Source organism: Centruroides vittatus, unplaced genomic scaffold (genome assembly GCF_030686945.1).
Source record: "Centruroides vittatus isolate TY-2023 unplaced genomic scaffold, ASM3068694v2 contig_975, whole genome shotgun sequence".
Classification (NCBI taxonomy): domain Eukaryota; kingdom Metazoa; phylum Arthropoda; class Arachnida; order Scorpiones; family Buthidae; genus Centruroides; species Centruroides vittatus.
Genome location: NW_027122648.1, coordinates 1,146,665 through 1,170,187, shown reverse-complemented (window position 1 = coordinate 1,170,187; position 23,523 = coordinate 1,146,665). Strand labels below are relative to the sequence as shown.

Genomic DNA, 23,523 nt, shown 5'->3' with positions numbered 1-23,523 from the left:
TTTCCAATGAAAGTGAACTATATGAGATCTTCGATAGAGCGAATAAGAATATTATATTTAAGTTATATAATTACGTGAATCAAAATTCTAAAAGTTGGAACAATTTTAATGTTTAAGTCAATACGATATGTACTAAGTGTATGTACTAAGTGAATGTTCTAACGATCATTCCTAAAGAAAAAATATATAAACTACTAGGGATAGTAACCCAATAATATATATTAAAGGGTGAAATTATATTTGCTATACTGTACACTTTAATTAAGTTACTGTTTAATTTTATAAATCTCTGATACATAGGCAGCTGAAATAGTGCTATTTAAATTTACTCTTTGTTGGACTATTTTGTTAAGCTCCAAACCACGTCCCTCGTAACAGGCGAAAGCCTTCTACGTTAATAAAGGTTGATATGATATGATATGATATGATATGATAGAAAAATGTAATTTTAAAGTTGTTTTTATTTTAAATTTTAAAATTAAAGTTTTAATTAATAAAACTTAAATTTTAATTTTTTAAAGTATATTTGTTATGCTCATAACTTGCGAAGTTTTTACTAAAATATTTTTATTTTAGTAAAAACTTTATACATTTTATTAAATGCATTTATAAATAAAATTTAAAATAATTTACACATTTTAACGTTAATTCAACATTAAATTAAATGTGTAAAATTTGAATTAATTTAAACAAATAGTAACATTTATTTTTACGAAGAGGAAGAAAGATAAAAATTATATATTTATTTATACATTTTTAAGATCAAATTAATGATATTTTAATGCCATTTTTTTCTAATACAATCTCTCATTTTTATTATATATTTATCATGCTCATAAATTAATAACAACTGAGAAAATAAAAGATAAAATTTAAAATGTAAATTAGTTTGACAAGGGGAAGAAAAAGGACGATAAAAGTTAAACCTTTATATATATATATTGAATTAATGAGATTTTGTTATTTTTCTAATGAAACCCAATTTTTAATACAGCCGATCTCCAGTAATGGCCACCTGTAAATGGCTGCCATTTTAGGAAACGTTTCTTTTTGAAATGCATACAAAACATTCTTCAATTTTATGTTGCCGTCACTGTTCGTTGTTTACAGGTTTTACTGTATTTTGAAATACAGTATTTTTATTATGCAGTACGCTTATAATCCGCACAGCATTTAACTTAGTAACATCCTCTGCAAACTACTTATTATATAACAAAAATATTTTTAGAATAAACCTAATTATAAGTAATTAAAATATAAACTTAATCTAAAATAATTTTTATACTTTAATACAGATTTAACATTAAAATAAAGGTGTGAAATTCAAATTAAAGTAGACAAACGTGGTATAAGAGATTCTTTAAAGAAGGACCTTTAAAGAGAAGACCTTTAAAGAGAGAGACCTTTAAAGGAAGGAAATAAAAAATAAATAAATATAAAATATTTTATTTTATTTTCTTATTAAATTAATAAGATTTTAGTGCTGTCTTTTAAATAAAGTTCATTTTAGTTCACTTATTACTTTAATTTATATTTATATATTAATAGAGCTGCAAATGTTCAACAATAACAATTGACAGAAGCGCGTGAATATATATTTTACGTGTATTATTTAAAATCGATAAATATACTTTTGTCCAATAACACTGTGACGTCACCAAATGCGTCACCTGTTACTTTCCGCTTCATACAACTCGTTGAAAGCAGAGATAGAAGAGTTTATTAGAGCGAAAGAGAAAAATAAAAAAAAAGATATTTGAACGTATAAAAAATTATTTCTTTTTTATTTTTATTGTTACAAACAAAGTACATAAATCATTCTATTTTATAGATTTTTATTACTCTTACTATTGTTATTGTTACTTACTTTTAATAATTTTTAAAGGAAAAATAATACTAGAATTTTAATTTTAAGGAAACGCTATTATTATAGAGTTTATCTACAATTTATTACTGTATTATAACCAACATTTTTATTTTAAGTAAGAATTTAAATTTAATTTTTTTTTTGTATCAATGGGAGGGTTTAAATCTATAGCACTCTTTGATTCTCCCGTCTTGGATTTTTAAGCATAAGAATTTTTATCCTTTATCCTTAAAAAATTATTATCCTCAAATTTGGGGGCCCGGCACCATTTAAATATTATTGGGGACCAAACTAGTCCGGCTGTGCAATGCTTCGAAGTGATAATCTATAATCCTTCACAACCAATCAGTTTTCTTGAGACAAGCAGTATTCTCAGAAGCATTATTTTACTAGAATTTTATTAGAGTTAACTGTACAAAAGTTGATATTCCAGAGATTTCCAAGAATTTAATAGAAAAATATTTTACTAAAGTTTAATGAGATTTTATTAGAGAAAATTATTGTACTAAATTTTAATAAGAATTTACTAGATTAGAATTTAAATTCTAATAAAACTCTGCTTTAACAGACTTTTATTAAAAATTTACTGGAGAAAAATGATTCTACTTGAATTTAAGTTCTAGTAAAATAAATTTAATAACGAACTTCTTTGTGTGAAAACTATACGTTTAAATTCTAACTTTAATTTGATTCATTCTCAATAACTTTGAAAAGAGAATTTGTTAAAGTTTACTAAATTAAAATAAAATTAAAGGTGGGAGAAAGTTGTTTGCTTAATGTGCCCCATTGCTAAACAATTGTAATTAAATATTCGAAATTAGTTTTATTTTCAACTATTTATTGCTATTCTTGAATAATTATGCCTTATTGTATTTTAATCCTTCAGATAATGATCCACTTCAATTTGAAAAAAGTAGAAAATTTTCATTTTCTTTTTAATTTAATTAAAATTAAAATTAATCTTTGAATACTTTTGTTAAAAGCTGTAATAATAATTTTTTTAAACTTTTAAAATTTTTAAATAATTTATGTACGGTAAATTCGATTATTTTTTTATGTATTTTTATTTTCTTGTAATGTTTATAAAAGAAAAAATATATTTAATAAATTTTGAGCCACAACAACGCGTGGCCGGGTCAGCTAGTAATTTCATAAATTTATGTAAGCAGAGTTTAAAATCTGCTACTCATTAGCACCCCTCCCCTTTAACTCCACATCTGCGATTGTCGAGAATTCGGAGAACTGAGGGGGTCACGAAAGGAAAGAAATCGCTTGGTCAGGGGAGAGAGGAGAGACTGGACATGTGTGGAACGGACGTTAAATTCATCTGTGCTTGTGATCATCTTTCTTTTTAGTGCAAATATTATATTTTTAACATTTGTAATATTACAAAATGGCGCAGCTGACAGGATTTCAGTACACAGCTGTATTTATATAGTCTTGAAGTAGAATCATGCTTTTCAAATTCTTGGTTCAGAAGATCGAAGACTCCTACGTTATCTACCAATATGAACTAGAAGGGGAAGACGAATGGACGAAATTCCACCAAGAATTTCAAGGAATCGAAAATCATCCCGCAATTTCGTCCTCGTCGGTTTTTCAAACTGCTATCCGGACGATGACGAATTATCAGACACTACTTATTTCATTATCGGAGACAGAAGGTGAGCTCTATCTTAATAAAACTTTAATATCTTAATAAAACCGGCCGCCTCGGACAGCTAGTCTGACCCGAAGTCGGATGTGTTGGCGCGAATGGTTCAGTTGCAAAAGCTGTACATGAACCAGCAAGCCGAGACGTTGAAGATTATGAACTCTTTTCGGCAAACCATCGAAAAAATGTCACTAAACTCATCTCGTGATATGATCAATATAGAAAAATATGATGGAAAATCGGAGGAAGAGCGCTATTTGGATAATTTAATACGAACACGCGTGTGCATCTCGCAAAGGAATTGCCGTGAAATGGTACAATTTTCGAATATTAGAATATTCGAAAATTGGTCGGTAATAATTGGGAGGAATGGAAAAACTCCTTTCTTAGTGCATTTGGACAGAATCGGATCCAACTGTCCATATTAGAGGATATGTGGGAATACCGTGGAGGTTCACTGTTAGAATATTATTTTGAAAAACAACAGTGCATCCAACTTGCATATCCGGATATTGGGGAACAAAGCTTTATCACCATGGTAATGCGTGGACTACCGGCGGATATGCAAGCTATTCTTCTACAACACAATTTAAATCAGAAAGAAAACTTACGTGTCGGATTGAGCAAATTGGTACCTACCAGAAAATCGGTACCGAAGAAAATCGAAAGCAGGAATAATAATATTCATGGTAACCGAAGTTTCACCTCCGTGAATGAAATTGATAATGATTCCCCTTTCGGTAGTAACTATTTAGATGAGAAACTGAAAAATAAGAAAGATACAAAAAAAAAAAAAAAAAAAAACAAAAAACGAGTTAGGAAGGATTTACCGATTTCTCTGACAAAATCGGATCATTGTTTAGTCACGGATCATATTGATCCCCGAATTTTCTCAATGGAAGTGAATAACGTGCATTGCTCGGTTTTTCTAGATCCACGGTCAACCTAATTAGTTCTAAACTGGTAGATAAATGTAAACTAAAATCCCATCCGATACATACAGTCTTAAAATCATTTAATGGAGCACTTGCTGTATATAAAGGTGTTTTGGCCACTATAAAGTTTAGAGACCGAACCCAACACATAGAAGCGATTATCGTTAAGGATATGGACTATGATCTTTTGCTAGGAATTCACACATTTGGAAAACTTAATATCTGCTGGAATTTTGGTAAGCAGGAAATTTTATTAGTTAAAACAGACGCAGATGCCATCTCCAGATTGTGTCCCCGCGTGAAATCTATGCCAGTCCACCAAATCGACAAACACAAGTGGCAGAAGACCAAGAATGTCCAGTTGATTGTCCCGAAAAATATTCAAAACAGCATTATGAAGCGGTATCATGATGATCCTGACAGTGGGGATCATGATGGGTTTTGGAGGACTTATTACGAGTTAAGGGCACGGTTCTGGTGGCCTAACATGAGACAAAGTATCGAACGTTACTTGCAGACCTGTCCTTTAAGTGAATCCGTCAAGTTTAAATACCGACTCTATCAAGACCAACTCTATTTGCTCCCACAATCGAAAATACCCTTCGATACGGTACACATTGATTTTGCGGAGCTTCAGAAACGCAGTGAAGGGGTAAGAATGACTAAATCATTTCTAGTGGTCATAGACGAAGCTACGCGGATAACGTATGCTAAAGCTATGAAAGAGGATGTGCGTAGTGTCATCCGTTATTTAGATAATTTACCATTATTCAATAATGTAACTGCTATCATCAGCGATTGCGGATCTACCTTTAAATCGGACAGTTTCAAGCAATGGGCCAGAGACAGGAATATCACATTAAAAACCACATCACCTTATCATGCTGCCGGGAACGGAGTGTGTGAGAGAAAGATACGGGATCTCAAGAAATTCCTTAATTGCTATCCGGATTTCAAAGGCGGGTGGAAAAGTTGCTTGGATGTTGCAGTTCGCCACGAAAATCGTAGCTACAACTCTTATTTAGGTTACTCTCCATTATTCAAATGGCAACGTACAGTTGTTAAGCTGGAGGCTGACGGCGAATTCGGTATTATAGATTTACAATCGTATGAAAAGGAGCGTACCGAGGAATAACGAAGGAAATGTCGAGAATCCATCAAAAAATATTATGATAGGAAGCATGCAGGATCTTTGGAAAACATTAAAGTTGGATCCTGGATTTTAGTTCAAAGTGGTATGAGGGGAAAACATCCAAACATTAAAGGACGTTATCTGCGGTTGTCGAGAATTCGGAGAACTGAGGGGGTCACGAAGGGGAAGAAATCAGAAATCTCTTGGTCAGGGGCAAGGACTATATACTACTATCGCTTGGTCAGAGGCAAGGACTATGTAGTATATAGTCCTTGGGTCAGGGGAGAGAGGAGAGTAAGGTTCCCTCCGACCTTTCAGACTGGACATATGTGGAACGGACGTTAAATTCATCTGTGCTTGTACCACCTTTCTTTTTAGTCCAAATATTATATTTTTAACATTTGTAATATTACAATTTAAAAGAAATATATTGAAATATATATTTTTTTCTTGAAATTATTTACAAACTAAACCTGACGTTTCTTTTTTTTAAATTAAAAAAATTATGTTTAAATTTTTCATAAATTATTAAATAAATAATTTATTTATCTACAAATTTTATAAAGAAAAAGGTAATTAACAACAAGAAAGTTGTAATACATTTCACGATTGTTCTAGAAAAACTTTTCTCTAGAACTTTAATAGATACACCCGCCATCTAGTGGAGAATCAAAAAACCAATTTAAAATCAAGAATTTTTAATTAATTAATTTATTTGTTTATAATGATGACAAATAACGTACGAAAAGCAAAATAAAATCGGAATAAAATATTTTTTATTAAACATGCAATTATTACAAGAATCATGCAGAGAAAAGAATTTTTTTTCATTTTTTTTTCTTGAATTTGAGAGACGAACAAAATTACAAAATGGTGGACAATATACTTGACATAGGACAACTTTCACCATTATTTTTGTTGTTGTTGCTATTGTTGTTAAAATTGTTTTTTGACAAAAAATTTGCGTACAAAACGCAGATTTAGTGAGGTGAAGTCAAACCATTAGAGTGGCGAATACATTCAACGAGCCTATATATATATATGTATATATATATTTATTTATTTATTTACTTTTTATTTATTTATTTATATTGCACCCGGCTGCGTAGCAATAAAAATGGAAGACTAGCAAGGACTATACTGAGACTTCATAGTCCTTAATTTGTGTTTTTTTCTGAAGGGAAAAGGCGACTTTCACGTCCCATATACTCAATTTTTGTATAACTTTTTGCATAATTTATAATCTGTTTTTTTCATTTTTTATTATCGTTTAACATCTACACAATAAAAAATTAATATATATATATATATATCCTTTCTAACAACTTTTTTGATCCTTGCATAGTTTTTATTAAGCTTTAGCATATATTTTTATGCTTTTATTGATATGTAATGTTTGGTTTGCATAGGTATCTGCGATTCAGTTTAATAAGCTGTTTAACAAATCATAAATAAATTATATAAATATTTAAATTAAATATTTATTGTATTGTTTAATTATTTTATTATTTATTTACTGTTTATTACTTTGAATTAGCATCTTTATTAACACCCTATATAATATTTATGTGCATATATAATATATAGAAAGCATGAAAAATTGAGTATCTTATGCTTGGCTTTATGCTAAAGATTATCCAAACTATCATTCCATGATGTTTTAAACAGTAGACAATACTTTCAACTATTATAAATGGTTCAGATTTTATTATAATTTGCCATTAACAATACTTGGGACACATACAAAATGTCGCCTTTCCCCATACTTCTAACAAGAATTTGGTACCGAAGAGTTAACTTTTTTATGACTTTGAAGATCTCCATCATCTTACTTTCTTTTTCTTTATTTTTTGTTTCATTGTTCCCTGACATCAGATAGTTCATGATATGTCGATAAAAATTGTTGAATGCAAATCCCCTAAGAACGTCTTGGTTCAAGGTTGTGCGATAGTTGTGTCAATCTTCGCTGATTGTCAATCACTCTAAAGTTCCTGAAAATAATTAAAGTTAATAATTAAAGTGAATCATAATGATTAATTAGAATAGTTTAAATCCGTTTAATCATTAGTTTTAATGGATAAATGAATCAATTGTACTCCTAGGCTAATGAAGAATCCCATTAGGAGAAAGGATAATCATATGAACCTATACTGATTAAAGTAGACCTAATTCATTTTTCTATTAAGAATCATTTCAAAATGCATGTTCAAGTTTGAACCACCATCCTGAGATATTATATATGGTATATTCCTAAGAATATAGGTTCGGACCTCACAATTCCTTAGAAATCCGAATAATATAAATTACAAACCATAAAGAAAAATGCATTCTAATCTTGGATGAGGTCTGACCCACATTACGAGGAATTACTGTATATATGTATATACCTCAGACGTGGGTTCAGATGCCATCTGAGACTAGATTTCATTTTTGTTAATGGATTTTGGTGGAAACACGGTTTGTATTTCTAGTATAAAACAGACCCTAAGTATAAATAAATTCCTCATAACCCATTAGATAAGTCTATAAATTTACTGACTATTTTATAAATAAATAAAATATAAATATAAATAAATTTTTATTAGGTTTTATAAGCTTATAATCAAACTTATACCTTACAAAAGCAATGTAAAGCTAAAGTCTTTAATCAGAAAAAAAATTATAAAATTTAATTCGCAATTAAATTTAATGACGACATTTTTTCTTAAAAAATCTATTCAAAAATTTCAATTTTACAGCTTACGTTATCTAATTTGCATCTCTCTCTCCCCCTTTTCATGAGACTAATAGAAAATTCTTAGTATAATTGAAACGTCAAATACAGAAAACGGGATATTAGCATATTTGTTATTAATTTTATTAATTAAAATGCGATTTTTTCTGTAAATCATTTGTTTAGACAGCTTTAAAAATTATTACTGCTGTTTTAAAGCATACCTTATGTAATTGCTGACTTCTACTTGGGCTTTACTTGATTGAGATGGTTCTAGCACTGTAAAGAGAGAGATTTGTTTATTAAAAATATAATTTATTATATTAAAAAAAAGTAATTTAGAGCAAAAAACACAAATAAATAACATAAAAGACAGCTTAAATTATTACTTAAAAATTAATCCTGATTTTTCTTTAAAAAAAATCAACAGCAACTTCATTATAATTCTATTATTTATTATTTTAATCAAAATTTAATTAATTGTATTTAATTTATTACATGTAGAAAGTTATAGTAAATTTAATAAATTAAAAAATTTCTATGCGGCATGTATAACAAAAATCCTAGTTTCGTTACAGCGTAACAGCTGTTCTTTGAAGAGCTTTTACGTAAAAAAATGCACTTTTTTATTTAAAATAGCGCTCTAATATGTTACTACGTTAATAAAGAAGACTTTGGCATTAAAATATATTAGAAAAATCCATTTAAAAGAAGAGTAATAAGACCTATAAACATGTTAACTCACCCATGGGCTGACTTCTACATTGGCGTAATGAACGAAGAGTTTGGGCAATCATATGCTTCGAGAGGCAAAAAAAAAAAAAAATCAATATTTAATTAAGTAAAGTGGTAGAAGGACGTTAAAATATTACAAAAAGAATTACCATTTTCTCAAAATTGACTAATCCCTCCAGATACGTCTTATTGCCCTCGTGCGAGAAGGTCATGTCCTTCAGGAGCAAGGGCATAAACGGAATTATGGGGGGATCCATTTTATTTACAGATAACCTATACCTTCGATGATTCCTCGAAGGATCAATTAAAGTTTCAAATTCCGCAAAAGTACGTTTAAATTTATTAGGAAGCCTCTCCCATGTTTGTGAGAGTCGACTGACTGCAACATTACTTAATCCCATTACTACAGCAAAGAACGTGTTCAAATTCTGATTTTCTCTGCAACTAAAACAGCGGGAAAAAATGAATTACGTTATTTTCTAATGGATCTATAAAAGTAAAAAATGTCGGTTTTACTTTATTACATTTGATAGATTATTTCAGAATTGTGAAACGTAGTTTGAAAGTTCGGTTAAATCCAACAAAAGCGCAACTATAGCGAAAAATTTAAGAGGGGGATTGTGATAAGATGTTTAAACTTCGGATGGGGAAAACAAAAAAAAAAAAAAAAAAAAAAAAAAAAGAGTAACAAGAAGAAAATCCCCGAAAGTTTTATCATCTGTCAAAGATCGAGTCTTCTGTCTCCATTTATCATTTCGAATGACAGAGATTTAAGTTAGTATTACAAGTCGCGAAATTGATCAAACTGTACGCTACCAGAGGTTAAAAAATATGATATTTTTTGCAGGAATACCTCCAAAATATCCTCATTTATCAGATTATACTTCATTTAGTCTTAATTCTTACTTTAATTACTAGTTTCCGGTCATTCTCTTGATGGATTTACAAACAGTAACAAGGTCTTGGTATAAGAAAAACTTCAAAAAATAGTAGAATATAATACATACTGAGCAGCAATTTTTATAAATTTCCTTAACAACTGTACTCTTCTTCCAAGGGATGTTGCTAAGCACATTTCTGTCACAACCCAGTACTGCACTTCATTAAATCTTCTAAGAAAAACATCCAAATTTGACATAATCTTTCTAAACTGATGTCTTCCAAATACTTGATATATTAACTCGTACTGTAAGAAAAATTTTTTATGATTTTAACATATTATTTTCAAGTTTAATTTAAAAAATTATGCAGGAATAAGTCTAAAAGTTCTTATTTATAAATAATGATAATTTCAATGTAGTGAGTGATAATAAATCTAAAAAATATAATCATAAACTGCATTAAAATGTTAAATAGAATTACAATAAAAAAGCATTTTTAATCATTTTCTAATTATGTATTTTGTGTATAACTATATTCCTTGCAACATAAAGAATCGGTCTTAAAATCCAAATAAAAATATTCAAAACTTTCATTACTAATTCACGAATTTTTATATCTTGTTGACGATATTTGTGAGAAATGTGAAGATAATTAAGAAATGGACAGGTTAAATTCGATTTCTCGCTTTTTGAAAGGGCCAATCGTTCAATTTTTACAAAAAGTAGATCAAAATAAAGTATGAAAGTTATCTAAAATCTTTACTTCTAAAAAATTTCTTATGGAGTATGTAAATTAATATTGATTTAGCACTTATTGAAAACTCATTAGATAGGATGCCGTTCCTGTAATTCTCTCCTCTACATTTTTTTGTGCATAAATTTGATTTAAAGTGAATCATGGGTTTATATTCAACTCAAAATATTAGATTTAATATTAAGTACAACTAGTATTATGTTCATTTACATATTAAATGGTATTCATCAAACTCAATTGCCAACAGGTCAAGAATTTGTATCGTTTGTCTTTATCTCTTAAGGAAAATTTTTAAGGAAGCAAAATCGAAAACCAACATCATATATCGTACACGACAAAATCCAAAAAAATTCATTGTGAACGGAAGAGAATAAAAAATAAATAAATAAACTAAGTGAATAATGAAGCAACATCCAAAAAATTACCTCATGAACGCAAGAAAATAGATCCCAGTCATATATAGTCATGCTATATGCAATATCGTATGAACTCAAAGTCTCTAAGATAGCCCCCGTGCCTTCCAATGGTCCATCTTGTTCTTGTAATGGAGTCTAAAAATACAATTTTTAAAAAATAAATAGCTGTATATTAACACATCGAAATTAAAATAATTAAACAATTAATTTACTAAGGCGTCCTGGTGGTCGGACGGAGATAAGAAAATTCGTCCATTGATGGATAAACCTGTTGATACACTCACTTCTGCATCTTTAAAAACCACCCTCTCTGAAAATCAAACCATAAAACCCGTTATAAATACTAAATATTATTCTATATTTCCTCTTAAGAATAAGAAAATTTCGAAAAGTATGGCGTTTATTGTAAATTAAAATTGCAAGCTTCTAACGTGCTTCTAAAGCAGAACTTCTATATATAAAACTGTATATCATCTAAAAAATTTTGGTGATAAAATGAATCAACGAACCACCGGTTGATTTGACTTCAACTAAAACCAGATCGTCCTTTAATCCAAGTTTTTCAGCAGCGCTTCTCTTGATAATCTCGGCTGTGGCACCCACCACCGTCTTCAATGTTGTATACGTGTGATCAGCGCAATAAACTCTAAATATAACTTTAAAAAACAAAATATTATTTAAAAAATACATCCCGCATTGTGACTTTTATGAATTAAACAATAGAAAATCTTACTTTCGTCGGTAGCTCTGATTGTTTTCCTTCCTGGTTCAATCTCTCCGTCTTGTGTGCTTCCTGATGTTAAAGAACGAATTTGCCCGTAAGGTCCACATTTCCACTTCTGTGGTCCTTCTGATTCTATTTTTTGGTGGAATCTGAAAAATTATAAAGTGAAATTTCTTTGAATTTATCTCATTTTTAAAACATTTTACAATGGTATCATGGCGGTGAAGATAACTGGATGTAAATGCAACTCTAATTACATATTCCAAAAAGATTTACAAAGTCTAAGTGATGACGATGAGGGTGATAATCATCTGTTAGAAATCATCTGAAAAAGGATTCTGACAAATCATAATCGTTATCGTGGCTTCTTAGAATCTTTTGTCATGAACCAATTAATCTATCACGAGAATGATGGTGATGATAAATGGATTTCGATGCGGCTCAAAATCATCTTAGAAATGAAATCAGAGTTGCATCGATATCAATAATAATAATAATAATAAATGGAATAATTTATTTTGGCAAAAGATTCTAAATAATGATTACTTCTTAGAATCATTTGCATATATTAATTAATCCATTTATAATGATGATAAATGGGTATCGATGCAACTCTTTGATTACATTTCTAAGAATTTATAAAATATTCTAAGATTTCATCATTATATCAGAATCCTTTGCTGAAAATTTACTAGATTTATGAGTCTTAAATCAAAAATTCTTCGAGTAAATGTAGACATTTATTTTCTAAAAATTTTCATGAAAAATTTTCAATATTCATACTTTAATAAAACATTAAGAAAGAAAAGAATCAAATATACTGTATATTATTTTATATACTACAAGAAAATCAAATTTATATTGAAGTTTATAACATAATGATTAAATTATAAATTTATTTTCTTGCTAAAAAATCACAACAGCTATTTTATATTATTTATTTATTTATTTATTTTATAAAAGATGAAAAATAAATTTCTAAAAGATTCTCGCTTTTTATCATTTTTATTACATTTAACCTCCCAACTTCTGTAGAACTAGAATACAATTCATCATCTCGAAAAGTCCGTGAACTACCAGTTGAGGAATAACAAATCTGCAGTTTTATTTACAAAAAAATACAGATTATACGTATTTTATAAAAAAATATTTTTATGTATAGCAGTTTCTAAATACTTCAAAATTCGATATATATTAAAATTTTCTAGAAAAAAAATGCAGAAAAAGAAAGAAAAATCGTGATAAAATATGTTGTAATATTTTTATATAAAAATGTTGCTTACAATTAAGAAAAATTAATTAGTGGTGTAAAAAGTTGTGTAATGTGATATGTGATTATATTTATGTAAAGTAAATGTGCAAGGTTACAAAAAATATTACAAGAGCATTTGTAATAATTAGGGTTTGGGAAGTCTCGACATTCTCAGTCTCGAGACACGAGACAACCCACGATCAAAATCCTAGGACGTCCCGGGACTTCGAGACTTCTCAGAATAAAATTAGAATCGAGTTCATTTTTGACGAGATGTATCCATAAAAAAAGCAATTTTAGTAAAAATCAACATTTATTGAACATAAAATCAAATTCCAACATTTATAACGTTAATTAAAGTCTAAACAATTCGTATGTTTAATTCTTATAATCATAGATTCATTTTTTGAGAGTAAAATCTTATAATTATAAAACCAACTTAGTAATCATACTAATCATTAATAATCATCACCTAGTCTGTATTCATTAGTCATATAAATAATATAATAAACTATCAATTAGACTTCTTTTCTGATTTAATAAAATAGGCATTTAAAAAAATCAGAGCATTTACAGCTTTGTCTGACAATCTGTTTCTGATTTTTGTAATAATGCCAGACAAGGAGAACACACTCGTTTTCAACAGATGTCGGTTTTATTGTTTTTAAAGCTTTATAAATTAGTTCCAAACTTTCAGTGCGTTTTCCGGTTGTTTCAAATAACTGAAACTCCTTTTTTAATGTTGCTCTTGATCTTTTTGCAAGAATTTCGGATACATTTTCTTCCATTTTTTGATTGCCTGTTCCATTTGACTTTGAAACGACTCATAGGGTTCGTTATGTACTGTAGAGCTAGTGGTATTGGGTTCGGCGTCCATTATTTCCAAATCAGGCGTTTGGACACGAGGGATATTTTCAAAAAGTCTGCAATACTGATCTTCCGCAAAAGCAATAAGTGCAGTTTTATTCAAATTCGAAGTAAAAAAAATCTGTATTTTGCGACTGACGCAACACAACCGCTCACAGCACTTCACCTCATAAAGTGAAATTGACGACTGACTGGCTGAGTTGATAGTGCTGACACAGGCAGTCACAAATGTCACGATCTCATAAACAAACGTCACAAAATAACAATATGGCGGCGAACGTATTTATTGTGTATTCATTCAGTAAGTTATGTAGGAATATGAAATAATTACTCGTTAAGCTAACAGATGGCGCTCTCAATGACAGAGCGCGGGAAGCTAATAAACTTTATTATGACTTTTTAAAAATAAAATTATTACAATTCAATTTTGACAAGCGTGTCTCGAGTCTTGACCCGAAAGTCCCGGGACTTCGAGACACGAGACGTCCCGGAACCCAAACTCTAGTAATAATTAACACGAGAAAATATGGCATTTAGGAAATACTCGTATTCAATGATGTATATCTCTTAACATTAATAACTGGAATGGATACAAAATGAATTATCCATGAGAATGAAACAATCGCATTATTCTCATTATCTCGTAATATTACATAATATTTTGATCATATTACTATCCTCATGCGAATAGAAAATTGAATTTTCATAAAAGTTTGATAATGGAACAATTTATAATTTCGACAATAAAAAATAATTTTCAGTAAATATAAAATTAAATAATGTATAAATTGCATTTAAATCATTCTGTGAGATTATAGTATATATATTTTTCCATAATTAGTAAGAATAAATCTTTTATATTCATTGAAAATTGGATTTAAAGTTGAGATTAGGCACGAATGTAAGATGAAACAGAAATTGGAAGAGAGAAGATTTAAATTAAAAAGAAAAAAATTAAATTAAAAAGAAAAAAATTAATACTAATTAACAATACCTAAATATTAAAATAATTTACTAATATCTCTAACATACTGTATATCATACATACATTTAAATTTAGTACAAGTAACAACTTAAATGTTTTATGAAACAATTTTAGAAATGCATTTATACTTCATTTTATATAAATGAAGAGACGAGCATATACTAGTAGATTCTTATTCACTTGCTTTAATATATTATTCGAGATTATTTGTATTGATGCAATAAGAAATGTAGAATGAGGTTTAAACTTAAATCAACTCTACAGCTGTAATTGTATAACGGAAAAAGGCTCTAAAATTGAAAAAGGGAGAATTGAAAAATTGGCCAGAGGAGAATATAAATTTAGTGAGAGGAAAGATCTAAAGTTGGAAGAAGAAAGATTTAAAATTAAAAGTGGAAGGATTGCTTGGATATATCAACAGCATATTACTAACGGGTATGTGTTCCGTGTTAATTTAGCATGAATAGCTCTCCTTCAACTGCAAATTTGTACTTGTTAATAAAAGGAGTTCTATTCTATCTAGATTCAAAGGTGTGTTTAACTGTAACATCTTCAGAACGATGCTTTGAATTTATGTGTTTTAACTTAAAACAACATAACAAGAATAAGAAAAATATAATAATAAATTTAAAAATTATAAATATTACACAACTAGACGGTTCATGTTTCTATTGATATGAAATCATTTACAGTAGAGCGTCGATAAGTGGAACGTCGGTAAGTGGAATGGCCGGAAAGTGGAACGATTTTCAGTCGGACTGTGTCGTGCTGAATCGAATGTTTTTGATACTAAATTTACTTCTAAAGTATAATTTTCATGTTTTTTATATTCTTTAATATATTTATTTTGTTTGTACAAAATGCAGAAATAATTTTTAACGATACGATAGCCTCGATGATTATTATAAAAATTTTCATTAGGCTTAGAATCGACGAAAATTCAACACGAAGCGACACGCAACGGAGAAAAATTCAACAGGAAGCGATACGCAACGGAGAAAAATTTGAACATCGGACAGGTTAATGTATTTTTTCGTACAAAGTCGGAAACTGGAACAAATCATTAACTGGAAGGACCCCAGTCCCCAATTGGTTCCACTTATCGACGCTCTACTGTATTCTGATAGTAGGATTTTTCACTTACCATTAGTAAGGTCATGATCTTACTAATGCTAATACTATTAATAGAACCATGGAAACAAGAGAAAAATATTGTTGTTCTTATGATCTACCAATGATTTAACATAAGGTTTAATACATATATAAAGTTAATATGATTTAATATAAAAATTTAATAGATACAATCATGGACAAGTGAATTTATGAGATCACGGAAACAAAAGGATCGATCTATTTCTTGTTTCTATAATTTAATGAATCCATTGTCCAACTATATTCACAAAGATTAGAACCCCTTTAGCTCTCACTAATTATTTTATAATATTTAATAATCTAAGGAATAGAGGAGAAAGAAAAGAGTGCAATCTTTCTTAAGAAAGAGATTGATGCTGTACTGAAAAAGCTGAGGGACAGAAAAGCATCAGGAATAAATGAAATATAAGAACTCCTTAAGGCTACGGAGGAAGATGGAACAAGAATCCTAACTAATTTTTTTAAACAAAACTTTAGAAGCAGATTTCACAAAATCTATCTTAATCCCTGTTTCTAAAACTGCGGGTACCTTAGACTGTGATAAACACAGAACTATTAGTTTGATAAGCCACGTCTCAAAGGTTTTAGTTAACATCATACAGCGAATAGAAAACTACGTGAATCGGAAACTAGATGAGTCACAATTTGGTTTTCAAAGAGGCAGAGGGACAGGAGAGATCATTACAATGAGACAACTTATAGGACAAAGGACTTATAGAAATGATGGATCTTAATAGAGAGCTATTTGTATGTTTTGTCGACTTCGAGAACGCTTTTGATAGTGTTAATCAAACGCTGTTGTTTGACATTCTACAAAAAATAGGTATTGATTAAAAAATTACTGAGAATAATCTACATGCATAAAAGTCAAAAAGCAATGGTCAGATTTCAGGAAGAGAATACCAAATGAATTCAGATTAAAAAAGGAATACGACAGGGATATGGTTTGCCGCCAACATTCCCTAGAAGCGTTCGAAAATCTAGACGAAGGTGTAAAAATTAATGGACATCTTATCAATAACATTAGGTATGCTGACGACATCGCTCTGCTATGTAACACCGAAGAAGGATTACGAGAAAATTTTAAATAGATTGAAAGAAGTGGGAAAAGCAAGATACCAAATGAAAATAAACGTGAACAAAACGAAAGTTATGATAATCTCAAAAGAATAAAACAAAGACCTGAAGATTATGTTGAATGGAAAGAAAATACAAAAAGTGTTTGAGTACCTAGGAAGTTGGATAAATGAGAACAACAGATGTAATTGTAAAATTAAAAATCAGAATAAAAAAGACTAAAGTTGCTTTCGCACAAATATCCTTAGTATTAAGAAATGTATTCAAAAAAACTGAAACTAAAAATACTTAAAACAATTATTTGGAGTGTGGCTACATACGGATGCGAGTCACGGACAATAAACCAAGAGGCAGTTAACAGGATAAAAATTCCTTTGAGATGTGGTGTCTTAGAAAAATGAAAAGAATTAGTTGGATAAAAAGAATAACCAATGAGGAGGTTATGAATAGATTTGGGATGGAAATAAATCTGATGGTCAGCATTCAGAGAAGAAAAACAGCAAATGCTGGGCATATAAGAGGATCCTTAGAGAAACTAATGAAAATTGCAATTCAAGGAATGGTGGAGGACAGACAGAGAAAGAGTATAGCTAGGCTAACGTGTCAGGACAACATCAAAGAATGGACTGGCTCAAGCTTATAAAAAGCCTACAACCGTGAAGAATGGAAAAGAATTGTCCATCAAATGCAATCCACTGTAAAGAAAACGCCATGTGAATAAATGAATGAATAAATAATCGAACATGAAGATTATTACAAAGTTACAAAGAGAACATTTGAAAACAGAGAAAACAAAATTCTCGCTAACTAAAAACATAAAATCGACATTATTCAAAAATATTCTCATTTATCTTAATAAACGCTAAAAAAACTCCTAATTTTTCTTAAATCAACGATTTTTTACACATTTTTCCGATTTTTTTAGAATATTCAAGAGGTTTTCAAAGTTCTAATCTTCAAAAACTTTAGTCAGCCTTTATAAAAATCAATAAAATTAAGAAAATAAAAACAAACTAATTTTTAAATATAAAAATTTTTAAAGGAAATACTCGAGATAAACGAATTCAAATCAAAATAAACATATGTTTTTACAGGTAATTCTTATATTTAAGATATATTTTATTTTTAAAAATATATCTTCAAAATATTTTAAAAATTAAATTTAATAAAGAAACTTTATTAAAATGTAGTGAAAAACAGAAATTGTAGAACTTTAGCCATTCACGTGCAATTATTAAGCACCTCCTTGACATTTCTAGAAGCCATCTTGACAAAAATAAAAATTCGTCATTAAACTTTGACAAAAATTCGATTAATTTTTTTGTTAAATTGACAAAAAGTTCATATATTTTAATTAAAATCTTACACAGCTTACCGTGATAAATTAAGTTATTAAATAAAGGAAATATTTAACTTTAAGGAAATAAAGATAAATTCGTTGTAAGAAAATGTGTACAAAATGTGGTTTTTATGTATATATATGTTACAGTAAAGGTAAATTTACTGTACTAAAATATACTAAAGGCAAACATAACTTCGATCAGAAAAACTTGGAGTGAGCAAACATTACATATGTCAATAAATGTGTGAAGTCACACAGAGAGAAAAACGGTCAATATGGCGAAGAATATATTGTAAATAGCTAGTTTAAGGCATAAAATTAAAGAATGGTGTTAAATAAATAAATATGAATCACAAAATTTAACACGCCCAAATTTCTAGCTTCAAATGAATCGAATTATCATCAGTTGATGAGGTAACTGGATCAATCTGATTCTATAGAATGCTTCTCCCATAGTTCTAACATGTTTGATAGAGTATTATTCCTATCTTCATTAATTTTAACTTAAGAAATACTTTAAAATATACCATAACTTTTGAAATGTTTATAGCATTAATTTCACTTGATTCTCCTCCTATATTTCTTTCCATCTTCTCCTCAGATGATTACACATTATTGTTATCAGTTACCCATACCTTTAATAGGATCAGAATAACAGCCTGTCATCTTGTCTTGTCGTGTAACATTAAAAGCAATTATCCTATCGCTGAGCCATGATTTACACTTTTCATGGCTCTATGATAGGATAATTATTTCTTATGTTGTAATAGGTCCAGATAAGAGTCTATGTCATGCTGACCCACAGTTAATCCATAATAATAATGTATACGGTTATGAAAGGGAGAAAGAAGAGAAGAAGAGAGGAGACAGATGAGGAAAAAAGATATAAAAGCGTAGGATAAAGTAATCTACTGTTGAAACTAATTAAAATTTGTGATTAATGCTATGAAAAGTTTAATTTTTGTAGGTAATTTTTCGGTATGTCAAGTCCAGAGGATAGTTCATGTTATTCTGGGCCAGAAGGTATAATATGCTCTAAATATTTTTATTGTTTTCGTCTTTCTATCGTTTAAAAATACATGTGTTCATTATTTAGGGGTTTCTTTTAACTCTAGTGATCAATTAACATTTGATGATTCCTCCCAACACTTATAAAACTAACGAAAAACACAGAACAACCGTAATCTAGATTCAATTGTAAATACTGTAAATGTAAATACTGTACTTAGATAATAACGTTTGAATAAATTACAAATGTAAACAGAGAAAGAAAGAGAAAGGGTTAATTACACGAATGACACGTTTTTAGTTAAATTAAACAAAATTATTTTGTAATTCAACTGAGGTAAATGGCAAAATAATGCTAATTTAACGTTCTAATTATTGGATATTATGTGTATATTATATTTAGTTAGATATAAGTAAGTGCAGCAATTTTCTTTTATCTATAATTACAATAAATACAATTAAAGAATAATATATTTTAAATGCTTTATATAAAAATATTTAATGTTTTAAACAAGATTTTGAACAGGAAAGTATATAAAGTCATTTTTTCCATCTCTTCAGATGGTATTTAAATTCATTTTGAAGAAAAATTAATATTTACTTTTGGTTATAAAATAGTTTCTACGCTTGTTAAACACATTTAACTTACATTTATATTTACATTTTCTTAATATCGTTTCAATAAGTAAATAAATCTTCGTTTTATTATTACAATCTGCTTAAAAGCAACAAATTTCTAGAATTAATTGTGAATTTAATTACAGAAAAACTTCGAAATTTATTCTTTTATGCTTTACGGATAGTTAAAACCCAAATTTATGTATGAATGGTACCTCATCTCACAAAAAATATATTATTTGTTAGATGTGAGTTGCATAGTTGCAAAACGCAACACGTGACATTTAGCCATAATTGCATTTTGAAATCTTTGTCAAGATCTTACCATGTGATGAAGGCCTGGTTTCCAAACATCCGCTACTTTCTATGTAATTTAATGCGAAAAAATGACACTTACTTGCATATTGACGAACATAAAAATCTTTTTTCTGCGACAAACGTACGACATGAAATACCAATCAGCTTAATACGGTACTTCAAATTGAGATGCAATACATTATACTGTAAACTTACTCGCAAAGTCCTGCTGCCAAATTGCACCACATGGCAAAACAGACACACTGTACTGTACCTCCGAATCTATGAGATTCCATTTTATCGATCTTATCGTAGTACAATTCTTCACCGTTAATGGTAAGTATCAATTTAAACCATCTCTCCAGTTTCCATAGTTTTCGCGAAATAAGTTTTCGGTCTTTCTCTCAAGATGTCAAAAAGCATGTGGTACATCTTGCAAGCAGCTCCACATACATGTGAAATACAAGATATATTCGTGAAAATTGGTATTTCTAGATAAATATGAATTTGGGCAAGTCAAATTTTGTAAAGTGACAAAAAAAGAATATTTCACATTTACTCAATTTTATTAAATTTTGATATTAAAGAATAATGAGATCATGTTGAACACATTTTTTACATTAGTTTTCTGTTCTTTGATTTACCATGATTGCCCATTGTGGTTAAAACGTTGATGTTTCGTAACGATTTTTTGCGTAAAATTCTAAGTTGGCAATAAAATGCAATATAAAAGTGTCTCCTTGGAATGTTCAAACACTAATTGAACGTTTAATATACACTGAAAAATTCTCCACCATTTGTATTAATGACGCAATTCTAAATCATGGAATAATGAAAGAGACAATGTCACAATTCTTCAAAAGTTAAACCAAAAATTAATAATAATTTTAATGTTAAATAAAAAAGAAAATTAATGTACAATATTAAATTAAACATTTAATACTTTAATTAATAATTTAACATCAAAATAAAAAAAATCAAATGTAACATTAAATACCATTAAAATTTTATTATTTTAGCATTTATTTAATGAATGATTGGAGAAATTAACGCTAAATAAATTGTAGATAATAATTAACCTAATATAAAATTATTTTTATGATAATTAAGAAATAAATGCACTAAAATTTCTTCCTTAAATTAATCAAAATCAATTATTATCTATATTGATTTTTATCATCAAGAAGAACAGTTTTCGTGATGAAAACTTCGTAAAAATCGCTTATTTTTTATAAATTTGTGTTATAAACTTTCATGAAATTTGGTTAATACCAATAATTTATCAATCATAAATCTGAAGAATTACTTCCTATATATAACCTACGTCAAATCATAAATCATGGAAAATTCGCCAGAGGAATTGCATTAGCTATTTAATTTGTGGCGTGTTTTGAATTAAATGTATGAGTAAAAGAGTTAATTACATATAAATTGTATTGAATAATTAATTATAGATCTATCATTTACTTTTCTCTAGCTTCTATAATAGCCGTAATGCATTTTAATTCTTCTTGAAGACCTCTATACTTTTTACAATCTTCAACGACAGCTTCTTGCAGCTCCTACAATGGTAAAATAATAGAAAATATTTTAACTTTTAAGAAAAATAAAAATTTTGTTTATGTTATTAATGAGAAAATACTAAATACTGACATGGAGAAAGGAGAAGATGCTAGTATCTTCGAAAAAAGCATCCCGTATCGTTGTGGCCCATATATGAGTAAATTGCACAACTCTTCTCTTATTTGCAAGAATAAATTCCTTTTCTTGTCTAGAATTCGCCTCATCTATCTTATAAGTAAATTATTCAGTTAAGAAAAAAAAATAATTTTTAATGCTTCTGAATTAATTTATAAGCATATAAATGTATATTTTATAAAGGATATTGCCTCATTAATTCTGGACAGAACTGATGACTTGGCATGAAGATGACGTGAGTTAAAAGAAAATCTTCTAGAAATGTATCTATTAATATATATAAATTGAATATGATTAATTAAAAATTAATATTTAATGTATGAAATATTATTCTCATCATCATTCACCTGAGCTATCTTCGCTTCTTGTATCTATTCTAGTTTCTAAAAGATGTTCCAGCATCTTCTGTGGTGTTCCTGCCATCACTGTGTATCTAATAATTGAAGAATTTGATTAAGTAAATCAACATAATCAGATTATTTCATTACATTTAGAAAATAATAATCATATTAATTAATTTTAATTATGTAAAAATGTTTAGGGGAGATCTTATTAATGGTATTTTACTTATAATGAGAATGGGAACCGTCACTCTGGCGACCATCTGTTGGTATTTTCTGAAGCAACAGGACATCTTGACCGTGTTCTTTTAATCTGACAGTGTTGGCTTCAACGTCCTAAATTACATATACGATAAAATCTAATTAAAATATGCATAATTGCGATTAAATTTAATGATAAATTTACCCTGAGTATTCTGTTGAAATCATCTTTATCCACTCTTAAAAAATGACAGTTATCTTCTCTTGTGACTATTGTTGCTGCTCTAAAGACACAAAAATTAATTTAACATTTTAATTTAGAATTTCTAAACTTTTTGTTATAGTTATCAAAAAATTACCTCGGTGCATCATTTACTAATGCCAATTTTCCGAAATCGTCACCTTCCTGTAAGGTGCATACTGTACCCTATATCGAAAATAATTTTAAGTTGTCTCAAAATTATTTAAAATCCTTAAAGTAATAAACATTAAATAAAATTAAGTTAATTAATTTAAGGTTTAATTGCTCACCTTTCCATAAATAACCACATTCACCGATCCTCTAAGTATAATATACCAGGATTTTCCTTCATCTCCTTGATTAAATACTAAAATTATCAAAAATATATTGATATTTAAGTATATTATTAAGTATTTATTGCTATTACATTTTAAAAATTCACAATTTTAATAAATTTAATACTCACGAACGGTTCCAGCTCTAGGATGAGATTCGAAGCATAAGACACTCGCCAACTCTCTCTTGACACTGTTTGACAGGTGAGACAATGCTTTTATATGTAACAATTCTTCATAAATGATCTCCAAATCATCGACAGATCTTTCGACTAATCTATAAAATCATTTAAAAAAT

General features: G+C 28.7%; 1 protein-coding gene across 1 annotated transcript in view; it reads right to left on the bottom strand.

The window, feature by feature from the left end:
- Positions 1-6,347: 6,347 nt before the first annotated feature.
- Epac (Exchange protein directly activated by cAMP) overlaps positions 6,348-23,523 on the bottom strand; it is a 58,106-nt gene continuing 40,930 nt past the window's right edge. The window contains exons 10-27 of the mRNA XM_067283023.1: positions 23,357-23,502; positions 23,181-23,257; positions 23,009-23,076; positions 22,855-22,933; positions 22,675-22,784; positions 22,455-22,540; positions 22,296-22,374; positions 22,063-22,207; positions 21,877-21,971; positions 11,821-11,960; positions 11,597-11,743; positions 11,300-11,397; positions 11,097-11,222; positions 10,044-10,222; positions 9,186-9,480; positions 9,047-9,101; positions 8,526-8,580; positions 6,348-7,579 (exon numbers count right to left, since the gene is read on the bottom strand). Of these exons, the coding sequence (XP_067139124.1) occupies positions 7,507-7,579; positions 8,526-8,580; positions 9,047-9,101; positions 9,186-9,480; positions 10,044-10,222; positions 11,097-11,222; positions 11,300-11,397; positions 11,597-11,743; positions 11,821-11,960; positions 21,877-21,971; positions 22,063-22,207; positions 22,296-22,374; positions 22,455-22,540; positions 22,675-22,784; positions 22,855-22,933; positions 23,009-23,076; positions 23,181-23,257; positions 23,357-23,502 (2,053 nt within the window). The 3' untranslated portion in view covers positions 6,348-7,506. The remainder of the gene's footprint in view (positions 7,580-8,525; positions 8,581-9,046; positions 9,102-9,185; positions 9,481-10,043; positions 10,223-11,096; positions 11,223-11,299; positions 11,398-11,596; positions 11,744-11,820; positions 11,961-21,876; positions 21,972-22,062; positions 22,208-22,295; positions 22,375-22,454; positions 22,541-22,674; positions 22,785-22,854; positions 22,934-23,008; positions 23,077-23,180; positions 23,258-23,356; positions 23,503-23,523) is intronic.